This window comes from Abramis brama (genome assembly GCF_963993115.1).
Source record: "Abramis brama genome assembly, chromosome: 13".
NCBI classification, from domain to species: domain Eukaryota; kingdom Metazoa; phylum Chordata; class Actinopteri; order Cypriniformes; family Leuciscidae; genus Abramis; species Abramis brama.
Window position 1 is genome coordinate 36,737,545 of NC_139975.1, and position 19,403 is coordinate 36,756,947.

The window sequence follows — 19,403 nt, forward strand, 5'->3', positions numbered from 1 at the left end:
AATGTCCTAAGTTATTGTAACTGTGAGGTTTCACCTGCAAACCGTATGAAAGTTACACAACTAGAGTAATGCTCTTATTACCCCTATTCCATCACACCCATTGGCACCAACATTAAAATAGCAGGACAACGTAACATTTCAATAAAGTTGATTATACATGAAATTTCATAAATCCAATGAACTGCAATCCTGTGTTTGATCAGTACTATTGGAGATTAGTTTGGACAAAAACACAAGGTCATACATTCAGAGCCAGAATCCAGACTCAAAAGCCCAGAGAGGAAAAGAGCTAAAGATTTTAAACTATTGATTTTTTTTTATTGTGTTATCTCAAGTTATAATTTTGCATGTGCCAAACATTTCAACAGATACTCAGCCGCTGTGATCATCCACACCGCCCCGAGATTTAATCGCTGTTAAAGGTCTGAATCTCCAGATCAGACAAGATGCTCCTGCAAGAGGACCAGATTACAATCACATTCTTGAATCTTCTAATTCATCTAAAACGTCGATGTAGGCGAGACATACTTGTGCTGCTCTGAGAGCTCGAACTCCTGCTGGATCCTCTGGATGAGTGTGTGTGTGTCGGGCAGACAGAAGCCAGCGGAGATCTTCACCAGCTCCACGGCCTGATCCACATCACCGCTCTCCTTCACACACGTCAGGAACCGGTTCAGCAGATCCGCACTGACACACACACACACAACACACGTTAGTCTGAACACATCAAGACAAGAAATTAAACATTTCATTAAGAGTGCATGGGGCAAACATTGTAACGTTAACTTCTAGTCAATATACATTTTTCTAGTCCAGAGCGAGCCTCGGACCTGGACCAGTGCAAGCAGGGCTTCACTAAAACACACCCGTAACACGCCTCTCTGGAACAACGTCACACACACCCATCATTCACCAACAAATGGAAGTTTTATCAGAAAACTATCAGAAAGAATTCACTGGAAACAGCGAGATCGCAAAACAAACATGATAAAACCAACCGTTTGCTGGCATTTGTGTTGCTTACTTAAAGATTTAAAATAAGTGATACTTTGATCATAATGAATTAACTTGTGTCAAGATTGCACATAATTTCTACAAATTTTCCACCAATAATATGACCTGAGGAGCTTAAGCACTCTCTCCAGTCCCAATATTTCAATAAGAGAAACAGAGGAAGCTCCTGAAACACCAGAGTTGCTTTATTTTATGACACATGCAGAGCTAAATATGGACATCACAGGGTTCCCACACCTCGGCTAGCTTCATATTCAAGGACTATCCAGGTCCCATACCCTCAAATTCAAGGACTTAATGTAGAAACACATTTGTTGTGTCCAGCAACAAACGCCGAGGTTCCATCGTAGTAGTTCGTGCACGCGGGAACGTCATGACAACGTACAGCACAAAATACTTCACGCGGGAAACACTTAAGCTAACGTGTAAATGTGCGTAACTAATGTAAATCAAGCAAGCTAGTGCGCATAGGCCACGGGAATAATATGGAATTTTTCCCAGAAAACTTCTTGCACAAAATAAATGTAAGCACTTTCAAGGACCTGCATCTGTGTGTGTTTATTTTCAAAAACTATCCAGGGCCTTGCAATTTTTTTTTTTTTTTTCAGATTCACAAACTTTCAAGGATTTCAAAGACCTGTGGGAACCCTGTTATCAGACAGTCTGGTATAAAGAGACGAGACGTACTGACAGATAAAATAAATACAAGATTGGATAGCCTTTATGATTTGTCTGATTTCTTCAAGCGGTCGTATTTACTATGTTTCCGATGGTAATTTAGCATGCATATAGTCTTTTGCATCACATGTAAATATTTCTGCTTTATACAGTGATCAGAATCCACATCGGATCACAATCAGAAGTTATTTCAAACACTCGCTGCCCGACAGTGGAAACATGGAAAAATCTTGATGCTTGTGAAGTAAAATCAGAAATGACTGGAAAAATGAGCGGGCTCTTACCTGGGAACTCTATTGTGGGTTTTGAAAAGTTTCAGTGTCTCCCTGCATGAAGAGAAGTGAAATTAACAGATCTGAGGGGCGTTTAAAACACATCACAGAATCCCATAGGAGACGTTACCAGGCGGCCGATGTCCTGTGAGCCGCGAGCAGAACAGAGATGACGTTACTGAGAGAGCCGGCCGTCCAGCTCATCAGGACCTTCCCTCGGTCACCGGTGCTGTACATGCTCTTAATGTCCAGCGCACAGTCGGCCAATGAGTCCTGCACCTGAAACACACACATACACACAGACACACACACACACACACACACACACACTTTCAGAATGACACTGACTGTCTTCCAATGACAATGCATGGAATTTTAACAACAAAAGCAGAAGTAAGACTTATATCAACCAATGCAGATCATCTGACACCAATGCTACAATTTTCTCTCATAATCATTTGTTACCAAACATGTATTCATTATTACATTGCCTTAAATTATTACATCGTTTAAATGCATTTTCTTGCATACATTATTGAATTCTTTAAAACATTTTTAACTAACTGTGATTTGTATATGTACGTTTCTGAAATGCATAACGAAGACTGATAACAGATCACTCTAATTTGTAATGTGGACTCGTGTATTTTCTGTAAAGCTGCTTTGAAATGATGCATATTGTGGAAAGCACTATAGAAATAAATGTGAATTGAACTGAATTAGTGATGCGGTTGTACCTGCTGACTGTGTGTTTCTCTGGCCATCAGTGCCAGCAGATCCTCCACCAGCTTCTGTCTGTTCCCGTGGCCCAACGTTTTGATATCTGTGCAACAACACATTATTAGCGTTTTTCAGGTGTTCTCCTCCGACCACTGTCTGTCAACTGTTGATTTATGATGATTTTTGGCCAAACTATTCAGAAGTTAATTTTTCATTTCTCCTGACCACTAGGTGGCACTGTGCCAAAATTTAGCAGGTATTCTCAAGTCATGGTTGTCATAACACACACCATGTTTGGTCAGAACACACTAAAGCGTTGTGGAGATAAAGCCTCGTGTTCACTTTGGTGTGCTCTTCATCACAGTCGTTCATGTGATATTCAAGAACAGTTTGACGAATAAACTTGAATTCCATAACTTTTTGTCACAATGGTCTGAAGATGATCTGGTTCAATTTTCATACAAATCGAAAACGTGGAAAAGTAGGTTTTTCAGAAATTCCCAAATGGCAGGAAAATTTGGGAAATGATGGTTATTAGCATAAATGAGTGCACATTTGGACAGGTGGTGGCGCTAGAGAGATTGAGCTAGAGACTCCAAATTGGCTGTGGCTAATGTTCAGACGGTCCTCTATCTGTGTGCCAAATCTCACAGCTTTCCCACAAGCGGATCTATGGGATGCCATAGGCTCAAGAGGAGAAGCAGCAGCATTACAGGAGACATCACTTCAGTGCTCGGCCCATGATACATAAATCTGTCAATCAATCACCTTTCCATATCTGCGGGATGAGCTCTAATCTGCTCTCGGTGTCCAGCGCTCGGAGTAGATCCGTCATGACGTTAGAGCTGGGGTAGTACACCTGCAACCAGATCACATCAATGATGTCACATCCTGTGTGTGCTCACATGAAGCAGTGCATGAGTGTGTGTTACTCACTGAGGGAATCAGATCTCTGTACCACTTCATCACCACGTCCACCTGCTCCATCAGACACAGCAGACTGAAGAAGCGCGCGCTGGAACACACACACACACACACACACACACACACACACCAGCAGGTCAGACCTTGTTCCTGACCAGCTGACCGCGCTTGAATTATGGGCGGCACTTCCGGTTTGGGGAACTTCCATTCAAAAAGACTGACACAAATCATTTCAAATCATAAGGTTGCCCTACAAATAAAGTCAGTTTTCCTTCATGATTTATTTTCAGACATCAAGAAAATAAATACAAAAAAATGACAACATATCCTGCACATCTGTGGTCTGTTCTCCCGATTTAATGTACGCTATATCCCATCAATAATTCACTGGAATACACAGAAAAAATTCGTTTTTTTCTCCTCAAATTCTCACGTCTCTTTCCCGGATTGTTTTCACTATTTACTATCTATCAAAACACTTTGAAATATTATCACGTAATGCTGAAGTTAATGAACATTAATGAACATTGCTCTGGGGTTCTTCATGATCTGCTGAAGTCCCTTGTTGATGCTTTACACTTTTAAATGTGCTTTTAATGCTCAATGGTTGAAGGGCGAGTGGAATAATGTCATCATTGTACCCAGTTTAAAATTTTTTCTCTTATTGCGTCCACAGAGCGAGCCTCTCACTGATTGTTTACAGCGTAGCAGAAGTCATAACTCGCACAGAATTAAGGTGGACTGAGTTTAACGCAGATGAAGACGAGGTTTTGATGGAGGAACTGACAGGGAAAGCTCTGAATGAACGAGTTTGCTGGAATATACTCACTAGTAGATGTTCTGCCTTGAATCATTTCCCATAAGTCTCCAGTTCTCTCCGACTCCCAGCAGCTCGTGGACCCTGTACGCCTGCTCAATGTCCTTGGTGTCCAGACACTGTAGACAGAGATGACACACAGGGTCACGCTTCATAATCATGTGGCGTTTCCCATAAAGCCCCGTCATGTTTCAGTGCACTTACGATTCTCATGGCAGTGATGAAGAACTGTGCTGGAAAACAGAAGCATTACAGCTGTGATTCAGGAGTTCTGCAGGAGCTTCAGTACATGCAGACGTTAGTGCTTAGGGTCAGTCCTCACACACACACTTGCGGTGTTGGCCAAGTGAAAGCGCATTCGTGTGACAGGAAGTAAGTGTGCAAGACTAATCACATGTCTGATAAACCAAAGCACAGTACACTGAACACTTCAATCTTCTCATCACATCCACTGCAGCATCAGCTCTATTCTCACAGTCTGAAACAGTTTGATAAAGGATTCGGTCTCTCTAAACCCCGCCTTTCTGAGAGTCTACTCTGCTCTGATTGGTCAGATGGCCCAGTCTGTTGTGATTGGTCTACTCTGCTCTGATTGGTCAGATGGCCCAGTCTGTTGTGATTGGTCTACTCTGCTCTGATTGGTCAGTCTGTTGTGATTGGTCTACTCTGCTCTGATTGGTCAGATGGCCCAGTCTGTTGTGATTGGTCTACTCTGCTCTGATTGGTCAGTCTGTTGTGATTGGTCTACTCTGCTCTGATTGGTCAGATGGCCCAGTCTGTTGTGATTGGTCTACTCTGCTCTGATTGGTCAGATGGCCCAGTGTGTTGTGATTGGTCTACTCTGCTCTGATTGGTCAGATGGCCCAGTTTGTTGTGATTGGTCTACTCTGCTCTGATTGGTCAGATGGCCCAGTCTGTTGTGAATGGTCTACTCTGCTCTGATTGGTCAGATGGCCCAGTCTGTTGTGAGTGGTCTACTCTGCTCTGATCGGTCAGATGGTCCAGTCTGTTGTGATTGGTCTACTCTGCTCTGATTGGTCAGATGACCCAGTCTGTTGTGATTGGTCTGCTCTGCTCTGATCGGTCAGATGGTCCAGTCTGTTGTGATTGGTCTACTCTGCTCTGATTGGTCAGATGGCCCAGTCTGTTGTGATTGGTCTGCTCTGCTCTGATTGGTCAGATGACCCAGTCTGTTGTGATTGGTCTACTCTGCTCTGATTGGTCAGATGGTCCAGTCTGTTGTGATTGGTCTGCTCTGCTCTGATTGGTCAGATGACCCAGTCTGTTGTGATTGGTCTACTCTGCTCTGATTGGTCAGATGGTCCAGTCTGTTGTGATTGGTCTGCTCTGCTCTGCTCTGATTGGTCAGATGGCCCAGTCTGTTGTGAATGGTCTACTCTGCTCTGATTGGTCAGATGGCCCAGTCTGTTGTGAGTGGTCTACTCTGCTCTGATTGGTCAGATGGCCCAGTCTGTTGTGATTGGTCTGCTCTGCTACTGTATTTTGTAAAACTTTTGCAACTTCTTCTTAATCACTTAATGAGAAGCACCACAATTACATTTTATCATCTGTTCCTGAACAGACATTTAGAAGTTTATTTTAAAGTGTGACGTATTGAAAATAAAAATGTGTAAATAAGGCTCTGTAAAACCTTTACTTGCATTTATGTGGGACCAAATACAGGAAATACATTATGTAAATAGACAAGTGTTCAAGCGCAAAGAGCACCAGTGTGTGTATTAGGACAGGCCCTGCTCAGCAAACCCCACTGTGATAATGAGCAGATACCATCATCAGGGTCCTGAGGGCTGAAGCTCTTCCCCGACACCTCATACATCACTTCCTGTAGAATGTCTTTTTGGCCATGAACTGGGGCACCTGCAGAGCAAAGCATGATGGGAAATGCATGATCATGTGTTCCTATGTACATGTATGCATATTTTTATATAGAGAATTGAGAGAATTGTTATTGTAAGACATCAAATGACCTATTTTATAAAATATGCTGAGCACGTGACCGTAAGAGGCCAGACTGGGGGCTGAAATCAGAAGAAAGAGAATCAATTACACACCAAAATAAATAAGCATACACCACTTCATTTCTGTAAAGCAGGAATAAACGAGTATCACTCATCGGACCGATGTTGAGAGCCTTCATCTCGCTGATCACAGGAAAGGCCTGAGATTTCCCCAAAGCGCCACAGCGTCTCAAAGCCTTCAGGACAGCGTTGAACGTCAGGAGGTTCGGCCTGACCTTCTGCTCCGCCATCTGCTTCAGAAGATCCTGCAAAACACACACACACACACACACACACACACACACACACTGATGCACAAGCTGGCTTTGCTGATGGGCTAGTGCTGGGCGGTGTGACCAAAAATTTACATCACAGTATTTTTCACAATTATATCGGCTTCACGGTATATGACGGTATTTATTATTTTTCACACATGACTGGGTGTTAAACACATTTTCTACTGAGTGAGAGAGGAGGTACTGCAGTAGATTGGCTTAGAATGCCCTATTTTACTGCCATGAGTGAATATTGTAGAAGAAATCACACTGGTATTAATACAGGTTTGCAAGGCTGTTTAAAAGAGGTCCAGCAGGAGGCGCTGTAGGAGCGGCTTTATATGGAAAGATTAAATTAAAATAACATCGAAACTTTTCTAAAGACCGTCAGTTCCCTTCAGATACATTCATATAAAAACTCTGTAGCAAAAATAAACACCGGTATTCAGTATGAAACACACACAAATGGTTAAAACAAGAGAGACCAACATTAGATGACTGGGTAGATGTGACCATAGAGAGTTATATGATGGAAAAGTTCACTTTTTTTGTTAATTTAAAGAGATTGATAATGTTTTTCTGGAAAAATTGAGGAAATGGGTTGAATATGTTTTAGAAGGAAGGTCAGATTTTGCTGCTATACATAAATAGATGAAGATTAATATATAATGTATATGTTAATAATGTATGTTGCATGTGTGTGTGTAATAATAATTCTCATAAATCATTTGAGATTATAATAATCAGTCATTTGAGGTTGTAAAGGATAGAATTTAACTAAGACACATGTTCTCTCCCTAGATGTTACCGTTTTTATTTTATTCTTTTTTTTCCCCCTTATTAATTTTGTTTGTTTTATTTAACTTTTTCTTTTTTTTGTAAAATGTATACTTTGAAAAAATTTTAACAAATCTGGAGTTCAACTTATATTTAAAACACATTAGGTAATTGTACATATTTGTATTTGTAAAGACACTTTGTGACACTTTGTGTACTCATATGAAGGATCAAAATAAACATAAAATAAAAAAAAAAAGAAAGTGGCTTTGCAGCAAAATCTCAAGTCACGTACCACTATCAGCTCCCATTTCTCATTGTATTTCTCCTGTACTTCTGGGGCCGCTGCGATCAGGGCGTTGAAGATGTGCACATCAGCTACAGGAACAGAACAGAAACGCAATCTTCTTTAAAACACTAAATCCTAGTCACTGAGCAAGCATCTGAAGCGTACAGCAGGCCCTCACCCGTGAGCCGGTGGTTCAGCAGGTCCGTGTAGGTGCTGAACGCTTTCGAGTATGCGCCGTACTGTCAAATCAAGCACACATACAGTCATCTTCTGCCATCAAACTAGTGGAGAAACTAGGGAGGCACCGATATGAAAATTTGGGCCGATAACCGATAATTCTTTATATTTGAAAGCCGATAACCGATATATTGGCCGATGAATCTAAATCCAAATTTTTATATAATTTTTCAGTGCCTGATTACAAAAACAAAAGCCACCATTAAAAGCCACGACCCAAACACACAATTATAATGATCTCATTATAATTTTATGTAGCTTATACATGAACTGTATTTTCCTTTTTTGAAGTGATTCCAAATCATATTTCAAGCAATTCAAACCCATCATGTTGAACAGTGTGTATCTGAAGTGTCTCAGCTGAAGGGAGTAATACATTATTTATCGGCTTTAATATATCAGCCAAATTTTCTTATCGGGCCGATAACATGGAAAATGAACATATATGGGCCGATAGCGATATGGCGGCGGATATATGGTGCATCCCTCAGAGAAATGCATGAGCAGAAGTTCCCGCACGCGTTACCTTCACCATGCCTCGGATCAGAGCGCTGAATGAGCGCGTGTTCGGCTCTGACAGATGCGCAAAGATTCGCTCAGCATTATTATTCTCTCTGTGGGAACAAACAGACAAAGTGGCCTCTTATGACACGACTGGGGATCATCTCGACTTTGTATTGTTATGCAGACACACTACCGGTCAAAATGGATTACTTTGTTTGAAATTGAATCGCATTAATTTGTGGGGAAAAAAAAGGTACAAAAATTAATATTGTGAAGTATTTTTATACTTTAATTTCACCGTTATTACTCAAGTCTTCAGTGTCACATGATCTTTTGTAATATTATAAATGTCTTTACTGTCACTTTTGATCAATTTGATGCATCCTTGCTGAATAAAAGTATGAATTTAATTTTTATTAAAATATTATTTACCCAATCTTTTTAATGGTTGTGTATCACGGTTTCCACAATAAGAAGCAGCTCAACTGTTTTCAACACTGATAATAATCATAAATGTTTCTTGATCATCAAATCATCATATTAGAGTGATTTCTGAAGGATCATGTGACACTGAAGACTGGAGTAATGATGCTGAACATCAGCTTTGATCACAGGAATAAATTACACTTTACTATATATTCACATAGAAAACAGCTGATTTACATTGGAATAATATTTCACAATATTAATGTTTTAACAGCATTTTCAATCAAATAAATGCAGCCTTGGTGAGCAGAAGAGCCTTCCTTCAAAAATATAAAAAGATCTTAATTCCACACTTTAGACCAGTAGTGTATACACCAGGCTTTATCAGATAAACGTAATCACTCACTTCCAGGGGGCCTTCAGTAAGTCTGAGGCTCTGGGTCCTCTTCCTTTTTTAGTCTGCGGCTCATCCTGGACGTCCTCCTGGGGCTTCCATGGGTAAGAGGAGTTGATAGACATGTGGAGAATAATCACCATTACACAAGGTCTCAGAAGTCTCACTGGTTTTATAAAACTCAGCAGCACTATCATCGGTTCAATAGTCACATTTATTTTTTATTATTTATTTTGTCCAAACTGATTTTAGAGCTGAAACTATGTAAAAGAGGGGTCCAAGACCCTAAGACTTTTTTCGCACTTGAACCACTAATACACACAAAAAAAGTTTAATTGATTCGAAGAGTTGTGGTTGAAACATTAAAAAGTAACAAATCCTTCCCTCGCGGGTTAACTTGAGCCCCTGAGGAATGAATGGAATGCGAGGAATCCTTCAGTACACATAGAAAAACCTAAAAATGCTCAAAATTCAAACTAAAAATGCTAAACCAATAAAATATTTTATAATGTCTACATGTGTATCTGAATGCATACTGAAGAAAACTGACTTAAGGACCCAGAGGAACAGCTCATTTGCTCCATATAGAGCTATAAGGCCACCTAGTGGATACAGTTATGAAATATCATGTTATATTATTTATTTTCCACAAGAGGTCGACAAAGACTCCCAATGTAAGATATTTTAAGCCGAGTTAAAAGGTTTATGCATGAAATTGTGTTATTTTGAATTTGAAAGAATGTGAGGAATGTGCTTGCCTTAAATTATTATTTATTTATTTTTAAATTTGAATTAAAAAAATTGAAAAAAAATATTATCAAAATGAAATGAAATAAAATAAAGTTTTCTGGACAAAAAGAAAGAGAAAAAAAGTATAATTTTAGGCTTCGGGTTAAATGAGGAATATTTTGACGTGTTCGTTCCCGGAAGAAACTCAAAACTACAATGGAGGCGTTTCAGGAGTTCAGAAACACTGACACTGATATAGAGAAGAACTCAAACAGCAACATTACACACTAAAGTAGGGCTGCACAATTAATCCAATTTGTAATCGCAATTACAATTACAGATGCCACAATTATGTAATCGTTTAAAGGCGCAATTACAAAAAAAATGTTCACTTACATTATTCTGTGTGCTTAAGATGTGTTGTTGTTGTTCTTTCTACAGCTTATCTTAAGGGTTTTTTCCCCCATTGTTTGAATTTTTTTGTTTTAATATAACATTATAATACCATGCATATATTTACTTTGGTTTGGTTTCTTGAAATATATATATTTCCTATATAAAAACCTGAAGGGTTTTTCAGGAAGAGTGTTTTCAGCTGGTTTATTTTGGTATAACAATATGGCATGCAGTGGCTTCAAACAATGGCATAAAGCTATTCAAAACATCATTCAGTGTAAATTGTGCTAATCGTAATTTATAATCGCAATTACAATTTCAAGGGAATAATCGACAATTATGATTTTTGTCATAATCGTGCAGCCCTACACTAAAGACAGATGAAGATGTGAAAACAGCAGAATAGGACCCCTCCACTACACCGTGCGTGCAGGAATAGTGCTGCTAAAGACACAGAGCATCTTAAACAGTGTTTTATGGTGTGAGAGGCCTTACCGTCTCTTCAGGCCTCTGTTCGGGGACGTTCTCTTGTGCGGGATCACGGTCTCCATAGAAGCAGATCAGCTCTAACAGCTCATTCGTCACGTCCAAAGACACAGATGTACCTGCACAGAACACACACTCATCATCAGTCAGTCAGTCAGTCACACACACTCGCACAGACTCAAGACACACAGTCACTCAGACAGACGCAGCCTCAGACGCAGCCTCAGACGCAGTCTCAGACGCAGTCTCAGACACAGACACAGTCTCAGACACAGTCTCAGACACAGTCTCAGACACAGTCTCAGACACAGTCTCAGACACAGTCTCAGACACAGTCTCAGACACAGTCTCAGACACAGACACAGTCTCAGACACAGACACAGTCTCAGACACAGACACAGTCTCAGACACAGACACAGACACAGTCTCAGACACAGACACAGTCTCAGACACAGACACAGTCTCAGACACAGACACAGTCTCAGACACAGACACAGTCTCAGACACAGACACAGTCTCAGACACCGACACAGTCTCAGACACCGACTCAGACACCGACTCAGACACCGACTCAGACACCGACTCAGACACCGACTCAGACACCGACTCAGACACCGACTCAGACACCGACTCAGACACCGACTCAGACACCGACTCAGACACCGACTCAGACACCGACTCAGACACCGACTCAGACACCGACTCAGACACCGACTCAGACACCGACTCAGACACCGACTCAGACACCGACTCAGACACCGACTCAGACACCGACTCAGACACCGACTCAGACACCGACTCAGACACCGACACAGACACAGACACAGTCTCAGACACAGTCTCAGACACAGACTCAGACACAGACACAGACTCAGACTCAGACTCAGACACAGACACAGACTCAGACACAGACTCAGACTCAGACACAGACACAGTCTCAGACACAGACACAGACTCAGACTCAGACTCAGACTCAGACACAGACTCAGACACAGTCTCAGACACAGTCTCAGACACAGTCTCAGACACAGTCTCAGACTCAGACTCAGACTCAGACACAGTCTCAGACACAGACACAGTCTCAGACACAGTCTCAGACACAGTCTCAGACACAGTCTCAGACACAGTCTCAGACACACAGTCTCAGACACAGTCTCAGACACAGTCTCAGACACAGTCTCAGACACAGACACAGACTCAGACTCAGACACAGTCTCAGACACAGTCTCAGACACAGTCTCAGACACAGTCTCAGACACAGACACAGACTCAGACACAGACTCAGACACAGACACAGACACAGACTCACACAGTCTCAGACTCACACAGTCTCAGACACAGTCTCAGACACAGTCTCAGACACAGTCTCAGACACAGTCTCAGACACAGACACAGACACAGACTCACACAGTCTCAGACTCACACAGTCTCAGACACAGTCTCAGACACAGTCTCAGACACAGTCTCAGACACAGTCTCAGACACAGTCTCAGACACAGTCTCAGACACAGTCTCAGACACAGTCTCAGACACAGTCTCAGACACAGTCTCAGACACAGTCACAGACACAGACACAGACTCAGACACAGACACAGACTCAGACACAGACACAGACTCAGACACAGTCTCAGACACAGACACAGACTCAGACTCACACAGTCTCAGACTCACACAGTCTCAGACTCAGACACAGACTCAGACACAGACTCAGACACAGTCTCAGACACAGTCTCAGACACAGTCTCAGACACAGTCTCAGACACAGTCTCAGACACAGTCTCAGACACAGTCTCAGACACAGTCTCAGACACAGACTCAGACACAGACTCAGACTCACACAGACTCAGACTCACACAGTCTCAGACTCACACAGTCTCAGACACAGTCTCAGACACAGTCTCAGACACAGTCTCAGACACAGTCTCAGACACAGTCTCAGACACAGTCTCAGACACAGTCTCAGACACAGTCTCAGACACAGTCTCAGACACAGACTCAGACTCAGACTCACACAGGCTCAGACACAGTCTCAGACACAGTCTCAGACACAGTCTCAGACACAGTCTCAGACACAGTCTCAGACACAGTCTCAGACACAGTCTCAGACACAGTCTCAGACACAGACTCAGACTCAGACACAGTCTCAGACACAGTCTCAGACACAGACACAGACTCAGACACAGACTCAGACTCACACAGTCACAGTCTCAGACACAGTCTCAGACACAGTCTCAGACACAGTCTCAGACACAGTCTCAGACACAGACACAGACTCAGACTCAGACACAGACTCAGACACAGACTCAGACTCAGACACAGTCTCAGACACAGTCTCAGACACAGACACAGACTCAGACTCAGACACAGACTCAGACTCACACAGTCTCAGTCTCAGACAGTCTCAGACACAGTCTCAGACACAGTCTCAGACACAGTCTCAGACACAGACACAGACTCAGACACAGTCTCAGACACAGTCTCAGACACAGTCTCAGACACAGACACAGACACAGACACAGACACAGACACAGACTCAGACTCACACAGTCTCAGACTCAGACACAGTCTCAGACACAGTCTCAGACACAGTCTCAGACACAGTCTCAGACACAGTCTCAGACACAGTCTCAGACACAGTCTCAGACACAGTCTCAGACACAGTCTCAGACACAGTCTCAGACACAGTCTCAGACACAGTCTCAGACACAGACACAGACTCAGACACAGACTCAGACTCACTCAGACACAGTCTCAGACACAGTCTCAGACACAGACTCAGACACAGACTCAGACACAGACTCAGACACAGACACAGACACAGACTCAGACACAGTCTCAGACACAGTCTCAGACACAGTCTCAGACACAGTCTCAGACACAGTCTCAGTCTCAGACACAGTCTCAGACACAGACACAGACACAGACACAGACACAGACTCAGGCACAGTCTCAGACACAGTCTCAGACACAGTCTCAGACACAGTCTCAGACACAGTCTCAGACACAGTCTCAGACACAGACTCAGACACAGACTCAGACTCAGACTCAGACTCACACAGTCTCAGACACAGTCTCAGACACAGTCTCAGACACAGTCTCAGACACAGTCTCAGACACAGACTCAGACTCACACAGTCTCAGTCTCAGACACAGTCTCAGACACAGTCTCAGACACAGTCTCAGACACAGTCTCAGACACAGTCTCAGACACAGTCTCAGACACAGTCTCAGACTCACACAGTCTCAGTCTCAGACACAGTCTCAGACACAGTCTCAGACACAGTCTCAGACACAGTCTCAGACACAGTCTCAGACACAGTCTCAGACACAGTCTCAGACACAGTCTCAGACACAGACTCAGACTCACACAGTCTCAGTCTCAGACACAGTCTCAGACACAGTCTCAGACACAGTCTCAGACACAGTCTCAGACACAGTCTCAGACACAGTCTCAGACTCACACAGTCTCAGACTCACACAGTCTCAGTCTCAGACACAGTCTCAGACACAGTCTCAGACACAGTCTCAGACACAGTCTCAGACACAGTCTCAGACACAGTCTCAGACACAGTCTCAGACACAGACTCACAGTCTCAGTCTCAGACACAGTCTCAGACACAGTCTCAGACACAGTCTCAGACACAGACTCAGACACAGTCTCAGACACAGTCTCAGACACAGTCTCAGACACAGTCTCAGACACAGACACAGACTCACACAGTCTCAGTCTCAGACACAGTCTCAGACACAGTCTCAGACACAGTCTCAGACACAGTCTCAGACACAGTCTCAGACACAGTCTCAGACACAGTCTCAGACACAGTCTCAGACACAGTCTCAGACACAGTCTCAGTCTCAGACACAGTCTCAGACACAGACACAGACACAGACACAGACACAGGCACAGACTCAGGCACAGACTCAGGCACAGACTCAGACTCACTCTCAGACACAGTCTCAGACACAGTCTCAGACACAGTCTCAGACACAGTCTCAGACACAGTCTCAGACACAGTCTCAGACACAGTCTCAGACTCACACAGTCTCAGTCTCAGACACAGTCTCAGTCTCAGACACAGTCTCAGACACAGTCTCAGACACAGTCTCAGACACAGTCTCAGACACAGTCTCAGACACAGTCTCAGACACAGTCTCAGACACAGACTCAGACTCACACAGTCTCAGTCTCAGACACAGTCTCAGACACAGTCTCAGACACAGTCTCAGACACAGTCTCAGACACAGTCTCAGACTCACACAGTCTCAGTCTCAGACACAGTCTCAGACACAGTCTCAGACACAGTCTCAGACACAGACTCACAGTCTCAGTCTCAGACACAGTCTCAGACACAGTCTCAGACACAGTCTCAGACACAGACTCAGACACAGTCTCAGACACAGTCTCAGACACAGTCTCAGACACAGTCTCAGACACAGTCTCAGACACAGTCTCAGACACAGACACAGACTCACACAGTCTCAGTCTCAGACACAGTCTCAGACACAGTCTCAGACACAGTCTCAGACACAGTCTCAGACACAGTCTCAGACACAGTCTCAGACACAGTCTCAGACACAGTCTCAGACTCAGACACAGTCTCAGACACAGGCACAGACACAGGCACAGACTCAGGCACAGACTCAGGCACAGACTCAGGCACAGACTCAGACTCACTCTCAGACACAGTCTCAGACACAGTCTCAGACACAGTCTCAGACACAGTCTCAGACACAGTCTCAGACTCACACAGTCTCAGACACAGTCTCAGACACAGTCTCAGACACAGTCTCAGACACAGTCTCAGACACAGTCTCAGACACAGTCTCAGACACAGTCTCACACAGTCTCAGTCTCAGACACAGTCTCAGACACAGTCTCAGACACAGTCTCAGACACAGACACAGTCTCAGACACAGACACAGACACAGACACAGACACAGACACAGACACAGACTCAGGCACAGACTCAGGCACAGACTCAGACTCACTCTCAGACACAGTCTCAGACACAGTCTCAGACACAGTCTCAGACACAGACACAGACACAGTCTCAGACACAGTCTCAGACTCACACAGTCTCAGACTCACAGTCTCAGTCTCAGACACAGTCTCAGACACAGTCTCAGACACAGTCTCAGACACAGTCTCAGACACAGTCTCAGACACAGTCTCAGACTCACACAGTCTCAGTCTCAGACACAGTCTCAGACTCACACAGTCTCAGTCTCAGACACAGTCTCAGACACAGACTCACAGTCTCAGACACAGTCGACACAGTCTCAGTCTCAGACACAGTCTCAGACACAGTCTCAGACACAGTCTCAGACACAGTCTCAGTCTCAGACACAGTCTCAGACACAGTCTCAGACACAGTCTCAGACACAGACACAGACTCACACAGTCTCAGTCTCAGACACAGTCTCAGTCTCAGACACAGTCTCAGACACAGACTCAGACACAGACACAGACACAGTCTCAGACACAGACACAGACACAGACACAGACACAGTCTCAGACACAGTCTCAGACACAGACACAGACACAGTCTCAGACACAGACACAGACACAGACACAGACACAGTCACAGACACAGTCTCAGACACAGTCTCAGACACAGTCTCAGACACAGTCTCAGACACAGTCTCAGACACAGTCTCAGACACAGACTCAGACTGACACAGACTCAGACTCACACAGTCTCAGTCTCAGACACAGTCTCAGACACAGTCTCAGACACAGTCTCAGACACAGTCTCAGACACAGTCTCAGACACAGTCTCAGACACAGTCTCAGACACAGTCTCAGACACAGTCTCAGACACAGTCTCAGACACAGACACAGACACAGACACAGACTCAGACACAGACACAGACTCAGACTCAGACACAGACTCAGACACAGACACAGACACAGACACAGCCTCAGACACAGAGACAGTCACAGACACAGACTTAGACACCGACACAGACTCAGACACACTCACCGGCCTGCAGCAGCTGGTCATACAGATCTACAGCGGCTTTGACCTTCCTCAGATGAACTCTCTCTGCGAGCGCAGCTTCAGACGCCTCCTCTATCTGAGCCTCCAGAGTGTCCGGCATCAGACACTTCCAACAGAACACAGCAGATGCTTCACAACATTCACACACACGCATGAGCAAAGCAAACCATTGGACACAAGCACTGGACACTCACAGGAATATGAGGGTGTGCGTAGTCTTTCTGGAAGTAATTTGGGTATTTGTTGATGAAATATTTGGCAGCATTTCTGCCTGACTCCTGGGACAGGGAGAATAATTTCTGTGTGGGAGAAATAAAGAGGTCAGTGTGGGTTTTCATGTAATGTGCATCTATGTTCACAACTTATACATGCAGCATATACATTAACTCTTTCCCTGCCAGCGTTAAAAAAAACTAAATTTGTCAGCCACCAACAGCGTTTTTGACCATTTTCACAAAAATTTCATCGGCCACAGAATATTTTGTTGTATTAATGTCTGAACAGGCAATGTGTGAAAAGAAAGAATTTTTTTTAAAACATTTTATTCTAGCTTCAAGCATTTTTTTTTTATCAACACTTGAATGTGGGTAAGTTTCATAAATAGCAACATTTTGAGCAAAAAGCTGAGAAAATTGTGTTTTTCTCAAAATCTTCGTCCAGATGGGATCAAAACACAGATGGAGTAGATCGAGTTCATCAACACCTCAAAGTTCAACATTTCATTCAGTAACGTTAGCCAGTTTTGATTTATATGCCGATTGTGAACTTCTCAAATGGTTTGATAGCCAGTTCAATATTTATGAGCTACTCACAAAGTCTAATGATGTTTTTGGAGTGAGATATGGATCATCCTGGAATCTGTAATCTGATGCTGTAGGATCCTAGACCACACACACACACACACACACACACACACACACACACACAGTAACTTTGTTTACATGATATTAGATGACAAATAGGTTTATAACATGGATGTTGGAGTTGTCTGATTAACATACCCTGTTCACGGTGGATGCCAGTGCCTGTAAGACAGCCTCTTTACTCCTGATAATAATAATAAACTTTATTTCTATCACACCTTTAAAGGATCTTCTCAAAGCGCAAAGGTAAAAATACAAGAAAATACAAAATAGTAATTCAACAATATTAAATTGGTGTATTAAAAAAGAATATAGACCTGTGTGTCAACGGCATAAAAGTGATACTTAATACCAAGAGTTCATAAAAGTTGGCCAAGGCAAGCAGGAATAAATAAAGACTAAAGAGTAAAAAGTAAAGGTCTTAAAATTGAGCCCTGAGGGATGCCAGTAGAAACTGTATTGTGCATCTGGTAAAATAAGTAAATTAAATAATTAATAAAATTAATTGACTGTGTGAATTAATGAGTTAGTGATCTTTCATGTGTTGATCAGAACAGTACTTACCATGTTTTCTTCTTTGGAATGACTATTTCTTCTAAAAAATATAATACATTTTTTATTTCTGATTATAATGCAGCTTAATTTAACAAAGCACATGAATTATCCTATTGAAGAACAGAAATGAGTTGTCAAACCTAGTGAAGAAACGGCAGGTTGTTGGTCTGCAGCAGAATTCAGAGCAAAACTCCTGTAATCAAACCCCATAATGAGCTATTTCATTCTTAAAAAACATTTCATATTCTGGTAAAACTTGGAAAGTTATTAATCATGCCGACGTGAGCTGACATATACAGCCCCTTGAAATGACCTAGAGACAACCAGTCATTTCTTTAAATGCATGGAAATGAGACAAATGTCATTTAATAAAAAGGCGCAAGTAAGCCTGTTCTTGTACATTCATCTTACCTATTAGGCCATGAATTCTGCAGATGGATGCGCAATATTCTGCTACTCTTACAAGCATGATGCCTGAGAGCTCGCGAACAGGAGGACGCCATGACACCGAGTGCGCGATCGAAAACCATCCGCTTTAACGCTTCCTTTAAAACACCAGGAAGCGCTGAAGAGATCTCAGGCTGTCATTGGTCCATCCTGATCAGCGCTGAGAAAAGTAACAGGTATCATGTGACGTGATCGTTCAAATTCTACTTAAATCGCGGTGTGGAAAATAATGTACGTCAATAATGTAATAATGTTAATAACCATTGAATTAAAATAAACAGCTTAGAGTTAAACAAAATATTCTAAAAGTTTCAAACTAATTTCAATTCTACCAATCATATGTTTTCTACGGCTGGGATATACCATCTGACCAAACAATAATAATAATAAAAACTATTCGTCATACATCCCCGTAGAATATTAACATGCAGATGTTTTACTAGCAAATAATTAATATTTACCACTGTTCCTTAGGTCAACGTCTCTGCTTCTGTCGCTTTTGTTCACGTTTCAATCTAATTTACCCCTCCATGTTAATTGGTCTCGTCCATGCGTCCAGCACGCGCTCCCACATGTTACA

At 42.8% G+C, this 19,403-nt stretch overlaps 1 protein-coding gene across 1 annotated transcript; it reads right to left on the bottom strand.

The window, feature by feature from the left end:
- Positions 1–290: 290 nt before the first annotated feature.
- On the bottom strand, positions 291–19,395 carry LOC311094459 (small ribosomal subunit protein mS39-like). Its single transcript, XM_084132431.1, has 25 exons — positions 19,285–19,395; positions 18,788–18,983; positions 18,517–18,569; positions 18,386–18,416; positions 17,960–18,005; positions 17,771–17,839; positions 17,153–17,257; positions 16,941–17,064; positions 10,966–11,075; positions 9,358–9,440; positions 8,548–8,635; positions 7,963–8,023; positions 7,791–7,873; positions 6,565–6,709; positions 6,414–6,464; positions 6,214–6,303; positions 4,630–4,658; positions 4,438–4,544; positions 3,621–3,699; positions 3,453–3,543; positions 2,702–2,787; positions 2,095–2,243; positions 1,977–2,018; positions 529–687; positions 291–452 (listed from the first exon to the last, which is right to left on the bottom strand). Exons 2-25 carry the CDS (start codon positions 18,904–18,906, stop codon positions 407–409), a joined length of 2,046 nt encoding a protein of 681 aa, XP_083988557.1. The 5' UTR covers positions 18,907–18,983; positions 19,285–19,395; the 3' UTR covers positions 291–406.
- Between the last annotated feature and the right edge of the window lie 8 nt (positions 19,396–19,403).